At 37.3% G+C, this 20,174-nt stretch overlaps 2 protein-coding genes across 3 annotated transcripts; one reads left to right on the top strand and one right to left on the bottom strand.

Moving 5' to 3' along the window:
• Window positions 1–9,733: 9,733 nt before the first annotated feature.
• On the top strand, window positions 9,734–17,414 carry LOC109209114 (plasma membrane ATPase 1). 2 transcript variants are annotated; one of them, XM_019372295.1, is made up of 21 exons: window positions 9,734–10,109; window positions 10,215–10,334; window positions 10,774–10,872; window positions 10,969–11,106; window positions 11,267–11,401; window positions 11,493–11,672; window positions 11,770–11,976; window positions 12,091–12,210; window positions 12,308–12,427; window positions 12,501–12,623; window positions 12,711–12,815; window positions 13,025–13,169; window positions 13,393–13,557; window positions 13,648–13,886; window positions 14,040–14,072; window positions 14,178–14,259; window positions 14,985–15,145; window positions 15,412–15,597; window positions 15,673–15,855; window positions 15,945–16,123; window positions 16,912–17,414. In XM_019372295.1, exons 1-21 carry the CDS (start codon window positions 10,053–10,055, stop codon window positions 17,006–17,008), a joined length of 2,874 nt encoding a protein of 957 aa, XP_019227840.1. In that variant the 5' UTR covers window positions 9,734–10,052; the 3' UTR covers window positions 17,009–17,414. The 2 variants fall into 2 exon arrangements, with proteins under 2 accessions (XP_019227840.1, XP_019227841.1); XM_019372296.1 differs by lacking the exons at window positions 9,734–10,109; window positions 10,215–10,334; window positions 10,774–10,872; window positions 10,969–11,106; window positions 11,267–11,401 and having other exon boundaries at window positions 11,581–11,685.
• Window positions 17,415–17,495: 81 nt separating this feature from the next.
• Window positions 17,496–19,795, bottom strand: LOC109209113 (protein NRT1/ PTR FAMILY 2.10-like). The gene is made up of 4 exons (XM_019372294.1): window positions 19,688–19,795; window positions 19,405–19,616; window positions 18,738–19,297; window positions 17,496–18,650 (listed from the first exon to the last, which is right to left on the bottom strand). Exons 1-4 carry the CDS (start codon window positions 19,764–19,766, stop codon window positions 17,771–17,773), a joined length of 1,731 nt encoding a protein of 576 aa, XP_019227839.1. The 5' UTR covers window positions 19,767–19,795; the 3' UTR covers window positions 17,496–17,770.
• Window positions 19,796–20,174: the final 379 nt, after the last annotated feature.

The raw sequence follows: 20,174 nt of genomic DNA, 5'->3' as shown, positions 1-20,174 counted from the left end.
GGAGGTATTAGGGACTACTAGTCCTAAAGGGGAGGGAAAATTGGCTTTTAGAGTTTAAAAAGGACAAAAGTCTAAGGCGACATTCAAAACATACATGACAAGTATGGGGAAGCACATAGCAGAGAAGGCTCAAACAAACCTCCTTAAAACATAAAGAACATATAGTTTTAGCATGTCTTTCAGATACTGATTAGGTCTTTAATTAAACTTAAACGTTAAGGCGTGGCTGATTTGTCACATATTTTCAGATAAGAAGTCCAAATTAGGCCTGCCCACTGGTTGTAATTATTAAAGACTGGTGTAGTTAATTAATTATCTAATGGCTTGTCTAGGTGAGTCCTACGTGCATGATATCTAGCAATGCGAGTATACTGATTTTAAAGAAAGCAAACATACACTCTGCAGATGTTGAGTATCGAAATTGTTGATTTTAGGCTTGATTCAGATTCAGTTGATTACCCTTATAGACATGCTTTCTAGGCGTGATTGACTTTAAAACGTTTATAGAAATGCGAGAGTCCTATAGGAATGGTATCTATAATGCGATTTTGTTATTTTAATCCTATAAACCGCTTGCCTACGATAGATGCAAAATGCAGAATTTAAAAGATCTTATAGGCAGGTTATCTATACGATGCAAGAATGCAGAAGCATATAGTCATGGTATCTATATGAGTGCAGAACCTCAAAGGCATGGTATTTATATATGCATAAGTGCAAAAACTATAAGCAGGATATCTATATGAAATGCATAAGTGCAGAACTATAGACAGGATTTCTATATGACATGCGTAAAGTGCAGAAATATAAGCAGGATTTTCATGTGATATGCATAGTTGAAAAAGCAAGGGTATAGAGTATTGCAAGGTNATTTCTTAAATATATACGATATGCCATATCTTTAACAAATTCATGCATGTTTATCCTCGGAATTGTTTTTTAGCAACGCTACCCCAGGGATACCCACAGTATCACCAAATCAGAAGCCGAGTCGGTCAAGCGAAGTCAGCGGGGGCACAGAACTAACCTTTCCCCTCTACAAAACTCACGATTTTTCTTTGGATGCAGGCACCCAAGTCACAAGTTTATATATTAAGCACTCCTACTGCTCAGGAATACGATTCTCGAAATTATCGCTTCACAACCGCTATCCTCATACAATATCCCCAGCAGCCACAATATCACAACAGCAACCAGTTGTCAGTTATCAGCTAAGAGTCTTTTATTACTATTCGTCTTTCATCTTTTGCATAAGGCTACCTTTCTGCCTTCCGAGGTTCAGCTCTACCTCCATCTGCATTTCTCTGCATTGCATAAGGCTACCTTTCTGCCTTCCGAGACTAAGCTCTGTCTCCATCTGGATTTCTCTGTATTGCATAAGGCTACCTTTCTGCCTTCCGAGACTAAGCTCTGTCTCCATCTGCATTTCTCTGCATTGCATAAGGCTACCTTTCTGCCTTCCGAGACTAAGCCCTGTCTCCATCTGCATTTCTCTGCATTGCATAAGGCTACCTTTCTGCTGCATTGCATAAGGCTACCTTTCTGCCTTCCGAGACTAAGCCCTATCTCCATCTGCATTTCTCTGCATTGCATAAGGCTACCTTTCTGCCTTCCGAGGTTAAGCTCTGCCTCCATCTGCATCTCTGCATTGCATAAGGCTACCTTTCTGCCTTCCGAGACTAAGCCCTGTCTCCATCTGCATCTCTGCATTGCATAAGGCTACCTTTCTGCCTTCCGAGACTAAGCTCTGTCTCTATCTGCATTTCTCTGCATTGCATAAGGCTACCTATTCTGCCTTCCGAGGCTAAGCTCTGTCTCCATCAGCATTGGCTGAAAGATCGCCATTTTATTTACACTTTGCATGGCTGAAATATCGCCACTTCATTTAAATCCGCATCGGCTGAAAGATCGCCATTTTATTTACACTTTGCATGGCTGAAATATCGCCACTTCATTTAAATCTTGCATCGGCTGAAAGATCGCCATTTTATTTACACTTTGCATGGCTGAAATATTGCCACTTCATTCAAATCCTGCATCGGCTGAAATACCGCCACCTCATTTAAATTTTGCATCGGCTGAAATATCGCCACCTTTTTGCATTTCATGGGTTAAAAGACCGCCAAATTATCCAAGGGCGTCATTGTTCGGAGGCACCATTTGCATAGCCCGAGAACGCCATGCCATGGCCTGAGGACCCCATTTTATCTTTTACATAGCATTATTCAAAGACATCATGGTTTGGAGGCATCATTCTCATAGCCCGAGAACATCATTTCATAGCCGGAGAATCCTTTATTATACGCTTCATGGCCAGGACGCCATGGTCTGGGACATCATCTTAACCGTCCAAAGACAGCATTCATGGTCCAACGGGAACTTGCATCACGTTTAAATTTATGCACAATATATGCGCTCGTATTGTTTATTTGCAGGAAAACCGGCTAGCAACGGCCATCCCAGCAGAAGCGATCCCGCTCCGGTTCCCGCAGCTCTACTAAACTCCTAACCACCACCCCAGCCCGAATATCTCGTTCGTTCTTGAAAATCTCCATCGGCATGTTCCGCCGACGGATCCCGAACTACAGACGGCCTGATTCCTGTAAGACCAGGGATATGTAGGCAGCTCAGAAACCAAAGAACGGTCAATCATTTCAAACCATCCCGTTCGGTCAAAATTGGTCATCATATCTTTACCCGACAACTCTTCCATCCTTCCCGGGTAAAGAGGGGCAGCTGTTGATACCCAATTTTTCCCTGCATATTTTCACATATAAAAAATACTTTCAAAATAACATATATATGCATATATAAGCATGCCTAAGGATTTTAGTATTTTTTTTCCTAACTTTTTAAAGATTTTTAAAATCAATTTTTTGTCCATTTTAGCAGTACAAAATCAGTAATTATTTCCAAAATCCTCAATTTTGGTGCATAATTTATTTTATTCCCATGTTTATACAAAAATATAGTTAAGGTAATTTTTAATACATTTTTTTTACAAATTTATTTGGTATTTTAAAGCTAAATTGCATGTAATTGCAATTCTAGCCTATTTTAAGTTTAATAACATTTTAATTATAAAAATTGGTTCCACCATTTTTTTAACTTAATATTTATGTGTTATTAACTGACTCGGGACTTTTAATTTGCTTTTAAAATCATTTTTACATTTTTTATAAAAAAAGGGAAAACTGGCTATTTAACATTTAGCCTCATTTCTTTGTAATTACAGCCTATTTACATTTCAATTTTAGCCCTCAAATTGACCCAATCCTAACCCCAATTGGACCGGCCCAATTTCAATTTTACCCAACCCCTTAACCCATTTGTTTAACCCGCCCGGATTTTCTTTCAATCCAGGCCGTTGATCATTTTGATCAACGGCCAGGATCACCCCTTTCCATTTTAATTCACCAACCCCGCCCTAATCCCCCCATTTTGTTTAGTCCGTCGCCCTTGAATACTCTCCACTCCCAAAATTCTCTCGAAGGAACCCTAACCGTCTCCGACCCTTTTCCACCGTACTTTCACCGGAATCTATGGCTTCTCAGGCCATGGATGGTTTGTACTCACCCCCTCCACCATTAGACCATGGGTGTTCGAAGCTTTGAGGTCTGACCTAGATGATTATCTTTCAGGCCTTCTTAGATCTATGGTTCTATGGCCTCTCCGGCCATTCTCAGCCGTATTCAAGCATAACGAGCCTATTTCCCACCTCATCCGACTCTAGATCGGAGTTTCTTCCGAGCCTTTCTCATTTCTAGGGTTTCTCCGAAATCCTAAGCTATTCGAGGTTTTTCTTTGTTTGTTTTCTTAGATCTGTGATATATTTGTGTTCTACTGGATTTTTAAGTGTTTTCCCCAATCTTTTCTTCCAGAATTGTTTCTCTTCGATTTAGGGTTTCTGAAAGGTTTTCAAAACATCTTTCTTATTCTTTTCTTTATGTGTGTTTGTCTATATTATGCTCGTGTGTTTTCCTTCTCCACCACGCATGTGTTGTTCTTCTGTTTTTCTTCCTACTATACATGATTCTTCTATATCTTTGTATTCTACTGTGCCTTTAGACTAGGCTCGCATGTTAATCTTTGTTACGTTCTTCTATCTGTTCTTTGCTATATTTTCAGTATTTTTCTACTGTACGTGTTTCCTACTGAGTTCTTAAATTTTGTTTGCTTTACCTGACTTTGTTTGAGTTCTAAGCATGCTTCCTTTATTGTTTCTTAAGTTTACATCACTTCTTCTCTCTGGTGAACTTGCTTAAATTCCGAAGCTTTTCTCAAACATGTTCTTTATGCTTTCAAACCTACTATCATGTTTGTTGGTCTCTTATGAGTCTCTGAAAGAGACCTCTGAGTCTGTTTCAATGGCTTGCCTTCTCATCTCTGTGCCTGATTCGAGTGAAAACCCTAGAATTTGGGGGTTTCTTTGGCAAGTTCGATTTTGTGTTTGGACTGGGGTTCTACTTTGAAACCCTGAACTCTCAGACTCATTCTGAGTCTATAAACTGGACCTGAACCTTTTTTATGACTGTTTCTATGATAGTCTTTTCTAATCAGCATGACAACTCCTTCTTGTTTGATATTTATGTGCCTTATATATGAGAAATTCTCCTTTCAGAAAGGTTTTGCCAATTATGATTGATTCCGAATTCCTTTTAGTAAGGTTTGATTGATTGTTATTGATTTTCCTTAAGTAAAACCCTTTCCTCTCTTTTCCTGACTTGGTTCATTCGAACAAAGCCTGCGATTTTGATTTTACTGACTGTTTAATTGGTTCCCTTTCCTTATTTTCACAAACCGTGTACCACTGGACTTTTTTTCCTTAAATAAACTCCTATGTATTTACCCTCTTTGTGTTATTTTGGAAATGATTTCAGTCAAATTCTTTCCTTAACTGTCTTCTACCCGTTTGAAATCAGAATCCCTTTACTAAAGGGAGACTTTATGTGATTGATTGTAAAACTATTTTCTTACCTTTTCTTACTTGCCTTCTGCACTATAAAAGGGGACTACCCTTCTGCACTTTCATGGACACACGATTGAATACTCTTTAAGACAACTTCGAATTCAATACTTTTACACACCTTCAGCTTACACTACTCACCTCTCACTCTCAATTTCAATACTTTCATATTCTCATTTGAGTTTCTTCTGGCTGTTTGCTTGCAATTTGGGCTTTACTACTACTTTTTCTCTGCTTACTTCTGAAACTGGTATGTCCTAATTCAGTTTCAGCCATCACACCAATGTAGCTTCTGCAATCCTGTTTACTTTACTTTCCATGCTCATTGATTAATCTGTATATTATTCTCTTTGCACCTGTTTTCTGCTGTGAATCCCTATACCCCTATTCCCTCTACGTGTTTGAGTTAGGTTCAGGCATGGCAGTATCCAAATTGCTGCTCATGTTTGGACCCGATCCTTAATGGATCCTAACTCCCAAACAAATGTGGCTAACAGGCTGGTCAGGGGTGTGCCAGCACTCCTAATTGCTGGGTATGACCACCAGCCTGCCATGGCCTTCCCAGAATCCCCTCTATTGCACTTACACTCATTCCTAGTTTCTAAGTTCTGCCCCCCTCCTATGAGCCTTGCTTTGGGACCTTGAGTTCCCTCTGAACTTGGACATCTGAGGGCTGGCCCTTCCACACTGCACTTTAATTCAATTCTGCAATTTATTTGGGTGTAAGCACTGCCCGGAGTTCATGAAGCTCCTGGGAACTCTGACACACCCAAAAATGAGAAAGGCTTTGGAAATCAGATCTTTGGAGTTGGTTTATTTCATGTTTCAGACTTGGAGTCTAAATTAGGCTCTCCTTGGTTGTACTTTAATTTCTGATGTAATTTTACTTTCCTTTATTCATTCTGGGTTGTAATAATTTGTAATAACTTATGGGGGTATATAGTGAAAAGGGGAGGGTCACTCATGTATGCATGTGGGTAGACATCATGTTCTTAGGTGTTTATTCCTGCAATCTCATCCTGCTTTTCATCTATGCATATCATATAGAAATCCTGCTTATAGTTCTTCACTTATGCATGTCATATAGAAATCATGTCTATAGTTATGCACTTATGCATTTCATATAGAAATCCTGTCTATAGTTCTACACTTATGCATTTCATATAGAATCCTGCTTATAGTTTTGCACTTATGCATATATAAATACCATGCCTTTGAGCTTCTGCACTCATATAGATACCATGACTATAGGCTTCTGCATTCTTGCATCGTATAGATAACCTGCCTATAGGATCTTTTAAATTGTGCATTTTGCATCTATCGTTAGGCAAACGGTTTATAGGTTTAAAATAACAAAATCGCATTATAGATACCATGCCTATAGGACTCTCGCGTTTCTATAAACGTTTTGAAATCAATCACGCCTAGAAAGCAAGTCTATAAGGGTAATCAACTGAATCTTAATCAAGCCTAAAATCAACAATTTCGATACTCAACATCTGCAGAGTGTATGTTTGCTTTCTTTAAAATCAGTATACTTCGCATTGCTAGATATCATGCCCATAGGTCTCACCTAGGCAAGCCATTAGGTAATTAATTAACTACACCGGTCTTTAATAATTACAACCAGCGGACAGCCCTAATTTGGACTTCTTATCTAAAAATATGTGATAAATCAGCCACGCCCTGACGTTTAGTTTAATTAAAGACCTAATCAGTATCTGAAAGACATGCTAAAACTATATGTTCTTTATGTTTTAAGGAGGTTTGTTTGAGCCTTCTCTGTTATGTGCTTCCCCATACTTGTCAAGTATGTTTTGAATGTCGCCTTAGACTTTTGTCCTTTTTAAACTCTAAAAGCCAATTTTCCCTCCCCTTTAGGACTAGTAGTCCCTAATACCTCCGGGGCTGATAGGATTGGGACGGGTAATAGCATGCAATAGGTAACGAGACCATTCCGCGATTTAATACCTTAACAGGGTGGGTAAGGGTAGACATGGATATGATGACCACGCGATAACACCACGTGTATAAATGGTTACCGGGTGTTGTGTAGGGTGATCCGTGTTATTTATAAACCTAGGACCTCCCTTCCTCTTTACTTGTTTACTTCCTTTTTCCAGAATTTTAAAGCTGTTTAGTTTTCAGTTTCTTTAACTTCTTCTTTTACTTCAATCACTTGTACTTATTATGCAAAAATCTCTCTTTTAATTATCTGATTTTCAGTACTGTTTCTCCCCAAACTTCCGCCTCTTTCACTTTTTTTTTTCTTTTCGAATTACTTGCATCAGTTATTTGACCCCTTTTCCTTTACTTGTGTATCTTTCTTTAATTATAAAACTACCTTCTTCCAAATTTCAACACTTTTTAAACCTCTTGTACTTCTTTTATTTGCAACCGTTATGTGAAAGTTACCTAGTATTTACAATGTTTGCTTGATTACTTGTTGTTTGTATTTAAAGTCACAATTGTAGCATGGCCGGGAACCACACTAGTGGATCTTGAGGGGTGCCTAACACCTTCCCCTCGAGATAATTTCAAGCCCTTACCCAACCTCTGATTTTCTAAATCAAATTCATTTTTAGTGTCCTAATGCACTTAATCATTAGGTGGCGACTCTTCTAAATTGCAAACCCAATTCCCAAAAGGAAAAGAGTTGTCCACCCAAATGTCATAACCCGGTTTCGGGAGAAAAAGGGGCATCGACGGTTGCAACTCAAATCTCTTTTAAATAGGTTTCTGTTTTTATTATTTTAATATATTCCCCTAAATATATGGGAGCAATTTCATTGGATTATTTAACTTTCTCTTGGATTAATCATCAACTGGTTTAAAGTGGTGTAGAAACATGGAGAGTGAAGACCAATCTACGGACATGCGTGCAACTACAGTTTACGTAATTAAAACATAACAGTCTACAACAAAATCATATTTAAATAGATGTGAAGTCCAAAAATATCATATCTCTTTGAAAATTCACCATCTTAATCTTGATCAGCACAATCGTTGGTCACCTGTGACTGATCACCACCTATAAGTCAAAGAAGGCAGAATACAAGTTACTATAAACGTTCATCAGCAAATTGACAGAACCTTTTATAAAAATAGATTAAAAAAATACGTGAAAATTGACTGTTTATGGACTCATGTTTCCAATCATTCATGCAGTATTATTTTTGAATAATTCGAGGGATGATATAGCAATTATTTTACGTTCGTAAGCAAGAAATTAAACCTTGAGCATTAAATTAATCTCAAAAATTTTATTATCTAAATTTAATTTATATACAATAACAATATAAAAATTCTTTTTACACTACCAACTCGTCTACAAAATATTTACAGATAATTTTTATAACAAGTAAAACTTATAATCTTGAAGAAATAGCATATTAGTATCTACTATAAATAAATAAAATAATCTGATAATGTAAGAACTCTTCATCCTATCATATATAATATGAATTAAACAAGGCCTGATTGGATAGGAAGATAGAAAAACTAGGGGATATAATAGAAGATTAGTCGGCTGGGAGGCCATGTGCCAGGTGCGGCTTATGTCAATTTTTTAATTGCCCATTCCAAAAAATGATGGAATATTTAAATCGTAAAAGAAAAAATTATTTTACTTTTTGGTCAGAAATTAAGACCATCTCCGACCCAATACCAATTTTGACACCAAACACTATTTTAGTATAATATTTTGTATTTTTTTCTCTAACCCAACACCATTTCTTACACCATTTTGGTGTGTGAATAGTGTTACACCAAATTTGGTATAACACTATTCATCAACACCATTACTATTCACTATTATTTTAATATTATCTTTTATTATATAACACTTTTAATTTAACATATTATAATTTTGTAATTAATTATAGTTTTTATGTAATATCTTTATAATATTAATTTTATATTTTAATTCGGTGTATAATTTTTATAAATTAATTTTTGTATATTTTATTTTTATCTTAAATTATAAGTTAATTTTATTATAAGTTATAATTGTAAAAAAGTATATAACCATCAAAAAAATGAAAAGTCCAAAGCTGAAATATAATATGTTAATAAATAACACAATGTTCACTGATTATCATAAAAACAAATATTTAATACAATAATGACTGGCATAGATTAAATTGAAAATACATTAAACAACATGATGCACCAATTCAAGATGCTTGGAAAGATCCAACTCCAACAGTAGAAATCTTAGTAGATGAATATTACCGATTTGAACAATTTTTAGCTCAAAAAAAAAATTAAGGACAAAGATGCTCATTTTGCACTTCGTAATATATTAATAAAGCATTTATGGGAGCAACATACTAATCTTGTAAGTTGAATGTTTATGTAAAAATTAAACTAAATTTTATCATAATATAATATTTATTTAATTATATCTTATCAACGATTTCATTTTTATTTAAATTATACATTAATATGTATAATGTATAATATTTGATTATAACTTTTATTATTTAAAAGTTAAAGGTATAAAGAAATTTTATATTAAATCATTGTATGAGAAAGAAATATGAATTATATGGGATAAATATGTAAAAAAAGAAAAAAGAAAGGATTTGTTTTATAAAGAAAATAATATAATATAGAAAAAGACAAGAATATAAAAGAAATATTTTTTTTTTTGGTGTAAAAAATAATGTAATGGGTTGGATTTACTTTACATCATTTTGATGTTTACACTATTTTGGTGTAAAAAAAATAGTGCAGGGTCCAAGATGCCCTAATAATTTCTTCAAAACGAAAAAAGAAAAGAAAAGGTAGAGAAGAAGTTGGGCGAAAATAAATGTTCGTTTTTGTAATTCTAGTTGACAACAAATAGTGTAATATTTACACAAGCATTTGAGGACTGTTACTACACTTTCACTCCCTTTTTGTAGATTTGGTTTTGGTAGGCCAACTTCTACAGAATCCTAGTTATATACTCAAAATTCCATCTTTGGTATCCCTTCATTTTCGCCTTACATCATCATATTATTTAAAAATGTTGTCTCTTTAGTGGTCTTCTTGATCTGAAACTGTGAGAAGAAGTAGTTTGTGTATAGAAAGAAGAGAGAAAATGGGGGAGGAGAAGCCTGAAGTGCTGGATGCAGTCTTGAGAGAGGCTGTTGATTTGGTAAAATGGATCTGAATAACAAATTATTTTGCTATTTTCTTTCATGTGCTGCAGCATTAGTTCATGACCTTTATTTAGTGTGTGCGCTTTTGTTAATTATTGCAGGAAAACATACCCATTGAAGAAGTTTTTGAGAATCTGAGATGTACAAAGGAGGGTCTTACAGTTACTGGTGCCGAAGAAAGGTTGGCCATTTTTGGCTACAACAAGCTAGAGGAGAAGAAGGTACTCGATTACATCTCTCTTGGCCACTTAGATTGTTATTTCTGCACATGTTCTTTCACAGTGTTAAATACTTTTTTTCTTCCTGAATCTGTGTTCTGTTCCGTTCTCTTCTCTATTTGAATTACTCCCTCCTTCCCAATTTACGTGATGCACTTTGACGGATACGGAGTTTTTGAAAGAAAGAAAAACTTTTGAAACTTGTGCTTTATAAACAAGCCATAAATATTTGTTTGACTATAAATCATCTTATTAGAGGTAAAATTTTAACTTTAATGTTAAGTTGTAGACTAAATATAGAAAGGTATCTTTTTTTGGGACAGACTAAAGAGGAAACTGAAATTGCATCACATAAATTGGGACAGAGAGAGTAGCTTTTTTGGGCATGCTATTTCCTTTTGAAGTTGGACTATTGTAATGATTAATATATGGTGTGTTATAGGATAGCAAATTCTTGAAATTTTTGGGGTTCATGTGGAACCCTCTATCATGGGTTATGGAAGCTGCAGCTATCATGGCAATTGCTCTTGCAAATGGAGGAGTAAGAACTCGGTTTCTCAATTACTATGATTCTACTCAGTATTTTGCTGGTTATTGTGACTTCTGATTCACTGGGAGACATGTCGGACTTCTGTAGGGAAAGCCTCCGGATTGGCAGGATTTCGTGGGTATCATTACTTTACTTGTAATTAACTCAACGATCAGTTTTATTGAGGAGAATAATGCTGGAAATGCAGCAGCTGCCCTTATGGCTCGACTTGCTCCAAAAGCCAAGGTACTAGATATAGTCTTAGCTCCTTTTGCTTTGAATCAGTGTTGAGAAGCATGTGAACCGTTGTCTCTTTTTGACATAACGATGATGATCGTGTGAGGTTTAGAGCGCTAATTAGATGTGCATCCTCAATGTTCTGATTGTTTGCCATCGTGTTATGGAGGTTCTTCGAGATGGAAGATGGAAGGAAGAAGATGCTGCTGTTCTTGTGCCTGGTGACATAATCAGTATCAAACTGGGAGATATAATTCCTGCAGATGCTCGTCTTCTTGAGGGTGATCCGCTGAAAATTGATCAGGTGATGAATATTTATGATTGCATGGAGCGGCTGCGCTACGTATTAATATGTAGTCTTTAACAGTGCAATGGACTCATTTTTATACTTGCAGTCTGCTTTGACTGGTGAATCTCTTCCTGTAACTAAAGGTCCGGGAGACGGAGTCTACTCTGGTTCAACCTGTAAACAAGGAGAGATAGAAGCTATCGTCATCGCTACAGGAGTTCATACCTTTTTTGGGAAGGCTGCCCACCTTGTTGACAGTACAAACCAAGTGGGACATTTCCAAAAGGCGAGCAGAGCTTGTATGCTCTTATATGTTTTCAATATTTGATTATCTAATTTTTCTGAATCTCACTTGACAAAAGATTATTTGATGTTTTTCTCAGGTTTTGACTGCTATAGGAAACTTCTGCATCTGTTCTATTGCAGTGGGGATGATAATTGAGATTATTGTCATGTACCCTATCCAACACCGCGCATACCGTCCTGGGATTGACAATCTTCTTGTGCTTCTTATTGGTGGAATTCCAATTGCCATGCCAACTGTTCTTTCTGTTACTATGGCAATTGGTTCTCATCGTCTTGCTCAACAGGTTTGTTAGTTATCCTTCTTCTGAGTAACAGCGATTAAGCACGTCTTGAATCATGAGGTATTGTAGTTCAGCACTTTTGGTACGTGATGGCATATTTCATTATCTACTGTGCAGGGTGCCATTACAAAAAGAATGACAGCTATAGAGGAGATGGCTGGCATGGATGTGCTTTGCAGTGACAAGACCGGGACCCTGACTCTAAACAAACTTACTGTTGATAAAAACCTTATTGAGGTGATCATAAGAGTTCAGTCCAATGCTCTTATTGCCCGAATGCTTGTTTCTCTAGCAGGCTATAACTCTGTTTTGTTTGTTCCTGTTAATTGTTCAGGTTTTTGCCAAAGGTGTTGATGCAGATATGGTAGTTCTAATGGCAGCTCGAGCCTCTAGAACAGAGAATCAGGATGCCATTGATGCTGCTATTGTTGGGATGTTGGCTGATCCGAAGGAGGTAACTTTAAGAATTGTGTCTGTAACTGGTCAATTCGCTCTGGAACATGCTCTAATAGTTGCCATTAATATAGGCACGTGCTGGCATTCGCGAAATACACTTCCTTCCTTTCAATCCAACTGACAAGCGAACAGCACTTACCTATCTTGATGGTGAAGGGAAGATGCACAGGGTCAGCAAAGGTGCTCCCGAGCAGGTTTGTTTATTATGCTAATTAGTCTTTCTTTGCTGTTTTTGGGTGCCTTGTTGTCATTTCTAATCTAAATATGTGATATGGATGTAGATCCTAAATCTTGCACACAACAAGTCAGACATAGAACGTAGAGTTCATGCTGTGATCGATAAGTTTGCTGAGCGGGGTTTACGGTCACTTGGTGTGGCATACCAGGTATATGCCTTTTTCTCTTATCTTCTTCTGAGTTATTATGTTGTTTATAGATGAGGCAGATCAATTTGCCGCCAGTTTAGGTTTATGACTCAATACTTTAGCGGAGGAGCCCAGGGGTCAGTTTCCTCTATTCCCAAATCCTAGCATCGAGGCAAAAGAATAGAGGGGATTAATTTGGTTGATTATTCATATTCTAATTCTACATGCAGGAAGTTCCAGAGGGAAGGAAGGAGAGTGCTGGGGCGCCATGGCAGTTCATTGGTCTCTTGCCTTTGTTTGATCCACCAAGACATGATAGTGCGGAGACCATAAGGAGAGCATTAAACCTCGGAGTGAACGTTAAAATGATTACAGGTATATCTGGTTTCAGATTATAGGCAATTATATGCAATGTTTTGAAACATTCTTTGCCAGCTTATCTTCATTTGACCATTTCACAATAATGCTTTAACAGTAAAATGCTGCAACTTAAATGACTAGACAAGTCTTATCATATTGCTCGTGCATCCTGTTGCATCAAGTTATTTCTGGCATGCCTATCTGCTGCTTAACTGCTAAACTTTTATCTTTTTGGCAGGCGATCAACTCGCAATTGGAAAAGAAACTGGGCGTCGCTTGGGAATGGGAACAAATATGTACCCTTCATCTGCTCTGTTGGGACAGACCAAGGATGAATCAATTTCTGCTTTACCAATTGATGAACTTATAGAGAAGGCTGATGGTTTTGCTGGTGTTTTTCCCGGTACATATAATTACTTGAAACTCTGTGATTGTGCTCTGTTATCATTAATGTGTAGTCTTTGCTGATACCTTCTCTTGGTCATTGCTTTAGAGCACAAATATGAGATAGTAAAGCGCTTGCAAGCTAGGAAACACATATGTGGAATGACTGGTGATGGAGTCAATGATGCTCCTGCTCTAAAGAAGGCTGATATTGGAATAGCTGTTGATGATGCCACTGATGCTGCTCGTAGTGCTTCTGACATTGTCCTTACTGAACCTGGTCTAAGTGTCATCATCAGTGCTGTTTTAACCAGTCGAGCAATCTTTCAAAGGATGAAAAACTACACGGTACTTTTCTGTTAGGATGTCTTTTTGAGAGGTTTAGGTTCTTTGACGTCCTAATATTTTTCTGTATCATGGCAATTGTTATTTTGAGGGTAGTGCCATAGCTGTTGTCCTAAATGAATTTAATGCATGTAAATGTCTTCTTTGCATTGACAGATATATGCCGTTTCTATCACAATCCGTATTGTGGTAAGTTTTTTTGTGCTATTTCCTCTTGTCTCTTCTTATCTTGATGTTTCCAGGTCAATATATCTCATATGATCTTTAAACATTTTTTCTTCGATTTTATGTCAGCTTGGTTTTATGCTTTTGGCCCTGATATGGAAGTTTGACTTTCCACCTTTTATGGTGCTTATCATTGCAATCCTCAATGACGGTGGGTCCTTTCTCTAACCGAACTCTCCTTCACTCTTCAATCTTCCAAAAGCACAAAAGCTTAAGGATTTATTCAGATGTAAATAGTTGCTTGATTGACTGAAAACAGAAAGTAGGAAAGGCATGCAAGAAATATATGTTGCTTGTAATGTTAAAACTTTGTATATTGCTAGGATCTCTATTTGTTTGCCCCTCTTAAGAGCACTCGCGGCACACACACATGGCCTTTTGCCTTAGAAAGAGTTCTACCCACTTCGAAGAAGTAACCGGAGTACTGGAATGTACAGGTTTAGTGACGACAGATGCTCAAGTCTTTATATAGTTTCTCCTTGACCAGTGGATGTAATGATGTCAGTTACCACTATGACAGAGTTGAAGCTTTGAGTAAACCCAAATGTAATACTAGACCTCCTGGATGTGTTATGGTCAAGTTTCATTTTCTTTGAGATTATTACGGTTTAGCCCTTTAGTGTCTCATATTATATCAGTGAATAGGTGATAAGAAAGTGTTTAAAACCTGTCGTGTTGCATTTGGCCAGTTAACTTTACAATCTTAAGCACCATGGCAGCATTAACTGTAGGGTAAGTGTAAGATACTATGAACTGCTGTGGTGGTTGGTCTTTCAATTGGGTGGTACCTCTAAGGTTTAATCTTTTTTGCTACTACAGTGTTCAATAGGCCTAAAGTCTTTTTGACATCCAACTACTAGACATTTGCAATGTCAGGTACCATTATGACAATATCAAAGGATAGGGTCAAACCATCTCCTCTACCTGATAGTTGGAAGCTAGCTGAAATTTTTACTACTGGTGTTGTTCTTGGTGGCTATTTGGCTATGATGACAGTCATATTCTTTTGGGCAGCATACAAAACAAACTTCTTCCCTGTAAGCATACTTTTATCCATATTAAATTATTTCAGTTATCATGGGATGGATTGACTGCAAACGTTCTGTATTGAAGACTGTTGCCTGTTCAGTCGCTTCTCCCTTTTCTCTTGTGGTGGTTTTGTGTGGGTGTGTGTGTGTGTGTGTGGGGGGGGAGGGGGGGGTAAACTAAGCGATCTGTTGTACTTGTTCATTGGAGTTGTTGAAGTTGGTTGGTAATGATGGGCTATTCTTAGTTTATAACCCTCATTTTGGTGAATTGCCAGCGAATATTCGGAGTATCAACACTTGAGAAGACAGCAACTGACGACTTCAGGAAGCTTGCCTCAGCAATTTACCTTCAAGTGAGCATTATCAGTCAGGCCCTGATATTTGTCACAAGATCTCGAAGTTGGTCGTTCGTTGAGCGTCCTGGTTTTCTACTTGTGATTGCTTTTATAATTGCTCAACTGGTGAGACGCCCCCTATCCATTCTAGCAAAATTTCCTCGATACATTCTCTAATCTTGTGAACTAAATTATGAACAGGTTGCAACCTTGATTGCTGTTTACGCAAATTGGAGCTTTGCTGCTATTGAAGGAATTGGCTGGGGTTGGGCTGGAGTGATCTGGCTCTACAATCTAGTATTCTATATCCCTCTTGATATCATCAAGTTCTTCATCCGCTACGCTCTCAGTGGAAGGGCCTGGGATCTTGTTTTTGAGCGAAGGGTATGAATAGTGACAGAGAAGATATACTTATGCAGGGCTCTCATCCTATTGTCATCTTAATTGTATTTGATTGTTTCCTTTTTCTACAGATTGCTTTTACCAGGAAGAAGGATTTCGGGAAAGAACAACGTGAGCTTCAGTGGGCACACGCACAGAGGACCCTTCACGGGCTGCAAGTTCCTGACACCAAATTATTTAGTGAAGCTACCAATTTCAACGAGCTTAATCAGTTGGCTGAGGAAGCAAAGAGGAGAGCTGAAATTGCTAGGTATATTTTTCTATCTTAAATGGGCTCTTTTGGCATGAGGAATGAAGGGTAATTTCGGAGATGGTTGCTCAAGTTTCATTTTACTGCACCAAAGTCAGTAACCTATTTTTTGTAACGAAAAAGCCACTCAACTTTGTCTAAGTATCACAAAAAGTAACTAAACAATGTTGTGTAACCAAAAAGCCACTCAACTTAGAGCCTGTTTGGCCAAGCTTCTTTTTGGCCAAAAGCACTTTTGGCCAAAAATTGAGGTGTTTGGCCAAGCTTTTGGAAGGAAAAAAAGTGCTTTTGAGGAGAAGCAGAAGCAGTTTTGGAGAAGCAGAAAAAAGTAGCTTCTCTCCAAAAGCACTTTGAGAAGCACATTTGAGAAAAATACACTTAGAAGCAGTTTTTTAAAGCTTGGCCAAACACTAATTGCTGCTCAGAAGTGCTTTTCAAACTAATTAGCCAAACACAAACTGCTTCTCACCAAAAGTACTTTTGAGAAAAGCACTTTTGAAAAAAAACACTTCTCAACATAAGCTGATTTTTGCAGCTTGGCCAAACGGGCTATTATTCTTGCTATATTTCGAATGATATCTAAAATGAAGGGTTTATGAAAAGGGAAAAAGAAAAGAGGAAAAACGTGAAGAGTTTACTGTTCTTGGCATTTCAGCTCTTCCCTTAACTCATGTGCCCATCTTCCGTTATTACATTTGCAGTGCACTTGCTTTGTTATTGCTTTTTTTTTCTTCTTTTCTATTTCCTCTCTACTATACGGCTTCTTGAGCCTCAATCTTTCATTACAGACTTCGGGAGTTGCATACACTGAAAGGCCATGTGGAATCCGTGGTGAAGTTAAAGGGTCTTGATATAGAGACAATTCAACAGGCATACACTGTTTGAGTATTGAGGAGAGAGTCCGTTCGACAGGTGAAATCCAAAACTGGTTAGGGGTGATGATGATGAAGAGATAATTATGATGTGAATTGTGGATATCTTTGAATTGGCAAGTTCATACGGGCAATGCCTTCAGCATTTAAAAAGTGCCATATTAGATTTTATATATTTCTGAAGTTCTTCATTTGGTGCTTTCTGTCTCATGTCTTGGTTCCATTAGATTAGTAGTCAACAATTTATGTTATACCAGCAAATTTGTCTATATGATCTTATTGCTTTGAAGCTGAAGGAAATAGACTCTATAATCATCAAAGTGAGCCTAGTTTTGTTTTTAATTTCACTGTAAAGCTGCTGCATTTATAGCAGTTGGCACATATTATGAAATATATTTACTCAAGAAATTGAACTACAATTTCCCTCAGTTTATTATGATATATAATCAAGAAAGATGAGCAATTCAAATTAATCAGATGAGAAAGAAATTCATGAACTCTAATCTGCAAGGGAATCTTCTTTACTAAAAACTCAAAAGCATTTTCTAGATTTGAAAATAGAAAATCATGGTCCTAAAGTTTTAGCTACGGTCAAGTACATGACAAACAATGACTACACAACTCAATAGTACTTGGAGTTAATACAACCTTAGTGGTTAAAATTTGGTATTAGACTGCTACACTTCAAGGCCACAATCCAGTCAACGTTACAATCTTTGCCATTATTTATAATACAATCATTAGAGAGGTAATATATTGCAATCTGATTTTGATATCAGACTGGAGGTTTTCCAGATTGTTCTTTTGACTCACTCAATTTGGTGTTACTTCCTGCTTCTTTGTACTTGTACCATTTAGCACACAGAAGAAAATAAGCTAAATTCAGAATCTGCAGCACTGCAATGAGGTAATAGAAGTAGTCCAATCTTCCCTTGTTAAGATCCTCAGCCAACCAATTTGATGTCTTGTGAACAACTGAAGAAAATAAACTGCTTAAATAACTAGACCCTGCCATTCCAACAAAAAGGAATGATCCTGCAATGCTCCTCATGTTTTCTGGACATTGTTTGTAAAAGAATTCACTCTCACTGAATAATGTAAGTGCCTCAGTAAGACCTGATAATGTCATCTGAGGTATTAACCACAGTCCTGACATGGATGAAATGGCGCCTTTCCCCTGAGTTATCCCCAACGTCGGCCTAGTTAGTGCTAGGCTTCTCCTCCTGTCTTCGACGATAGCTGATATGATCATTGTCATGATAGAGATAAACATTCCAATTCCCATTTTCTGGAGAAGGGTTATACCATCTTCTTTCCTTGTGAATTTTCGGAGCCATGGAAGTAAAATGCGGTCGTAGATGGGTAGCCAAATGGATATGCATAGGAAGGGAAAGACAATGAAAGATGCCGGTGGGATACGGAAATGGTTATGGCCTAATTGTCTATTGCTCTGAAGGGCTTGGAAGACTACATAGTTCTGTTGTTGGACAACAGACACATAATACACAGTTCCAGCAACCCATATTGGTACTACTCTCAGTAAGCATTTCACTTCTTCAATTTGCTGAATGCTGCAAAGCCTCCACGGATCAGCTGCAGATCCATCTGAGTTTATCTCATTTTCTGGGGTTCTTATCGCCACTTTGTTCAAGAATCTAATAGAAAAAGCTATTTTTGTTTTGGTCAGTCAAAAAGTTACTATTCAAATTTGGATTATATTCATGTCTGGCAAGAGGAATTACCGGAACTGATCAGTGTAGCAAAGCTTGGAATTCAACGAATCGGAAGAGATGTAGTTGAAGAGGGCGACACATGGTTGTTCCGCGAGCTGCAAGTGCCTTTTCTTGAATGCAGCTACAAAGACCTGTGCCACAATTGACAAATGGCTTCCTTTTGGTACCATTCTTACATAGATTTTAGTGCCCGCGAAGAGAAGTGCGCAAGAGAGGAACATCATAATTGTGGGGATGGCTAATCCAAGAGACCAGCTGATATTTGATTGCACATACACAATCACAGTCAAGGAAACCATCATAGCAAATGTAAGACTGAAGTAATACCAGTTAAAGAAGCTACTGATTCCTTTTCTTCCTGGTGCAGTGTTGGGATCAAATTGGTCAGCTCCAAATGCCAAATTACAAGGCCTAATGCCAGAAGAACCAATAACCAGCAAACCAAAGCCAATTAGCAAAAATGTCATTTGCTTTGTTGTTGGCCCAACGCATGACGCGGCTTCTTGGTTTCCACACACGGGAGGGTGCATCCTTGATATTGCTGCACTCAAAGTCAGAACAAGCATTCCCTACAGTCACGAAGTTGGAGTATCAGAAGGAAGATTTCTTGAAAAGAAAAATTAATTAGCAACTTCTTTTGTGTTTCTTGACAGCTATTGGTAAAGAAGATTATAACCAAGAAAGAAGAGAGTGAAGCAAATCCAAGAGTGCTGTAACGCCCAAAATAGGTGTCAGAGAGGAAAGCTCCAAGCAAGGTGCCAAAGTTGCAAGTTCCATTGAAGATATTGATGATATTAGTAGCTGTTATGGTCTTCAAATGAAAAATGAGATAAACCAAGAGGTTTGATGAACTCCCAATTGTTCCTAGCTTCTCAAATGTCTCATTCCCTACAATTGGAAAATGGTATAAAGAAAATGATACATCTCACAAATGAGTAGAGTGTATTAATAACTATTACCTATGTTAAAGGGCATGGCTTTGATTCCTCTGTACCTCATGATTTCACTCTTAGTTGCCTCTTTGTCTATTTTCTCCATGCCTACTACCAAACCACTGCTTCTTTGCTTTTCTTACAACACTAAGGTACGAATAATCAAGCTTATAACATAGATTATAGTATGTGGAATCTAATTCGTTTCCCAAATCATCATGTTTATCTTTTCCATGCACTATAGGTGATAGCTGAATTTTCTCCACTTTTTAAATCTGTCTGCATTGATAATTAAGCCCCTCAGTTTCCTGCGACATCCTTATGAAAATGTGGTAATTAGTTGTATTTGGATGATAAAAAAACATTCACATAATCAGTAAATAAAGATTTTCCATCGATTTTGAGATCAAGTTTCTACTCGATGCACTAGAGCTAAGTAGCCACTAATTTTTCTTAATTATTAATTGCGTCTTGTTAATGTTAGACCAAATACTTAATGCACCAGAGCGAAGTT

The sequence above is a fragment of the Nicotiana attenuata genome, unplaced genomic scaffold (genome assembly GCF_001879085.1).
Source record: "Nicotiana attenuata strain UT unplaced genomic scaffold, NIATTr2, whole genome shotgun sequence".
In the NCBI taxonomy this organism is placed as follows: domain Eukaryota; kingdom Viridiplantae; phylum Streptophyta; class Magnoliopsida; order Solanales; family Solanaceae; genus Nicotiana; species Nicotiana attenuata.
The sequence above is the reverse complement of the archived record's forward strand: the minus strand, read 5'-3'. Positions and strand labels throughout refer to the sequence as shown.

Coding starts and splice junctions, on each gene's coding strand:
- LOC109209114 (XM_019372295.1), top strand. CDS start 10,053: ATGGGGGAGGAGAAGCCTGAAGTGCTGGATGCAGTCTTGAGAGAGGCT. Junction 15,598..15,672: donor CTTTTATAATTGCTCAACTG/GTGAGACGCCCC, acceptor AATTATGAACAG/GTTGCAACCTTGATTGCTGT. Junction 15,856..15,944: donor ATCTTGTTTTTGAGCGAAGG/GTATGAATAGTG, acceptor CTTTTTCTACAG/ATTGCTTTTACCAGGAAGAA.
- LOC109209113 (XM_019372294.1), bottom strand. CDS start 19,766: ATGGAGAAAATAGACAAAGAGGCAACTAAGAGTGAAATCATGAGGTAC. Junction 19,298..19,404: donor CTTCACTCTCTTCTTTCTTG/GTTATAATCTTC, acceptor TCGTGACTGTAG/GGAATGCTTGTTCTGACTTT. Junction 18,651..18,737: donor TGCTACACTGATCAGTTCCG/GTAATTCCTCTT, acceptor TTTTTCTATTAG/ATTCTTGAACAAAGTGGCGA.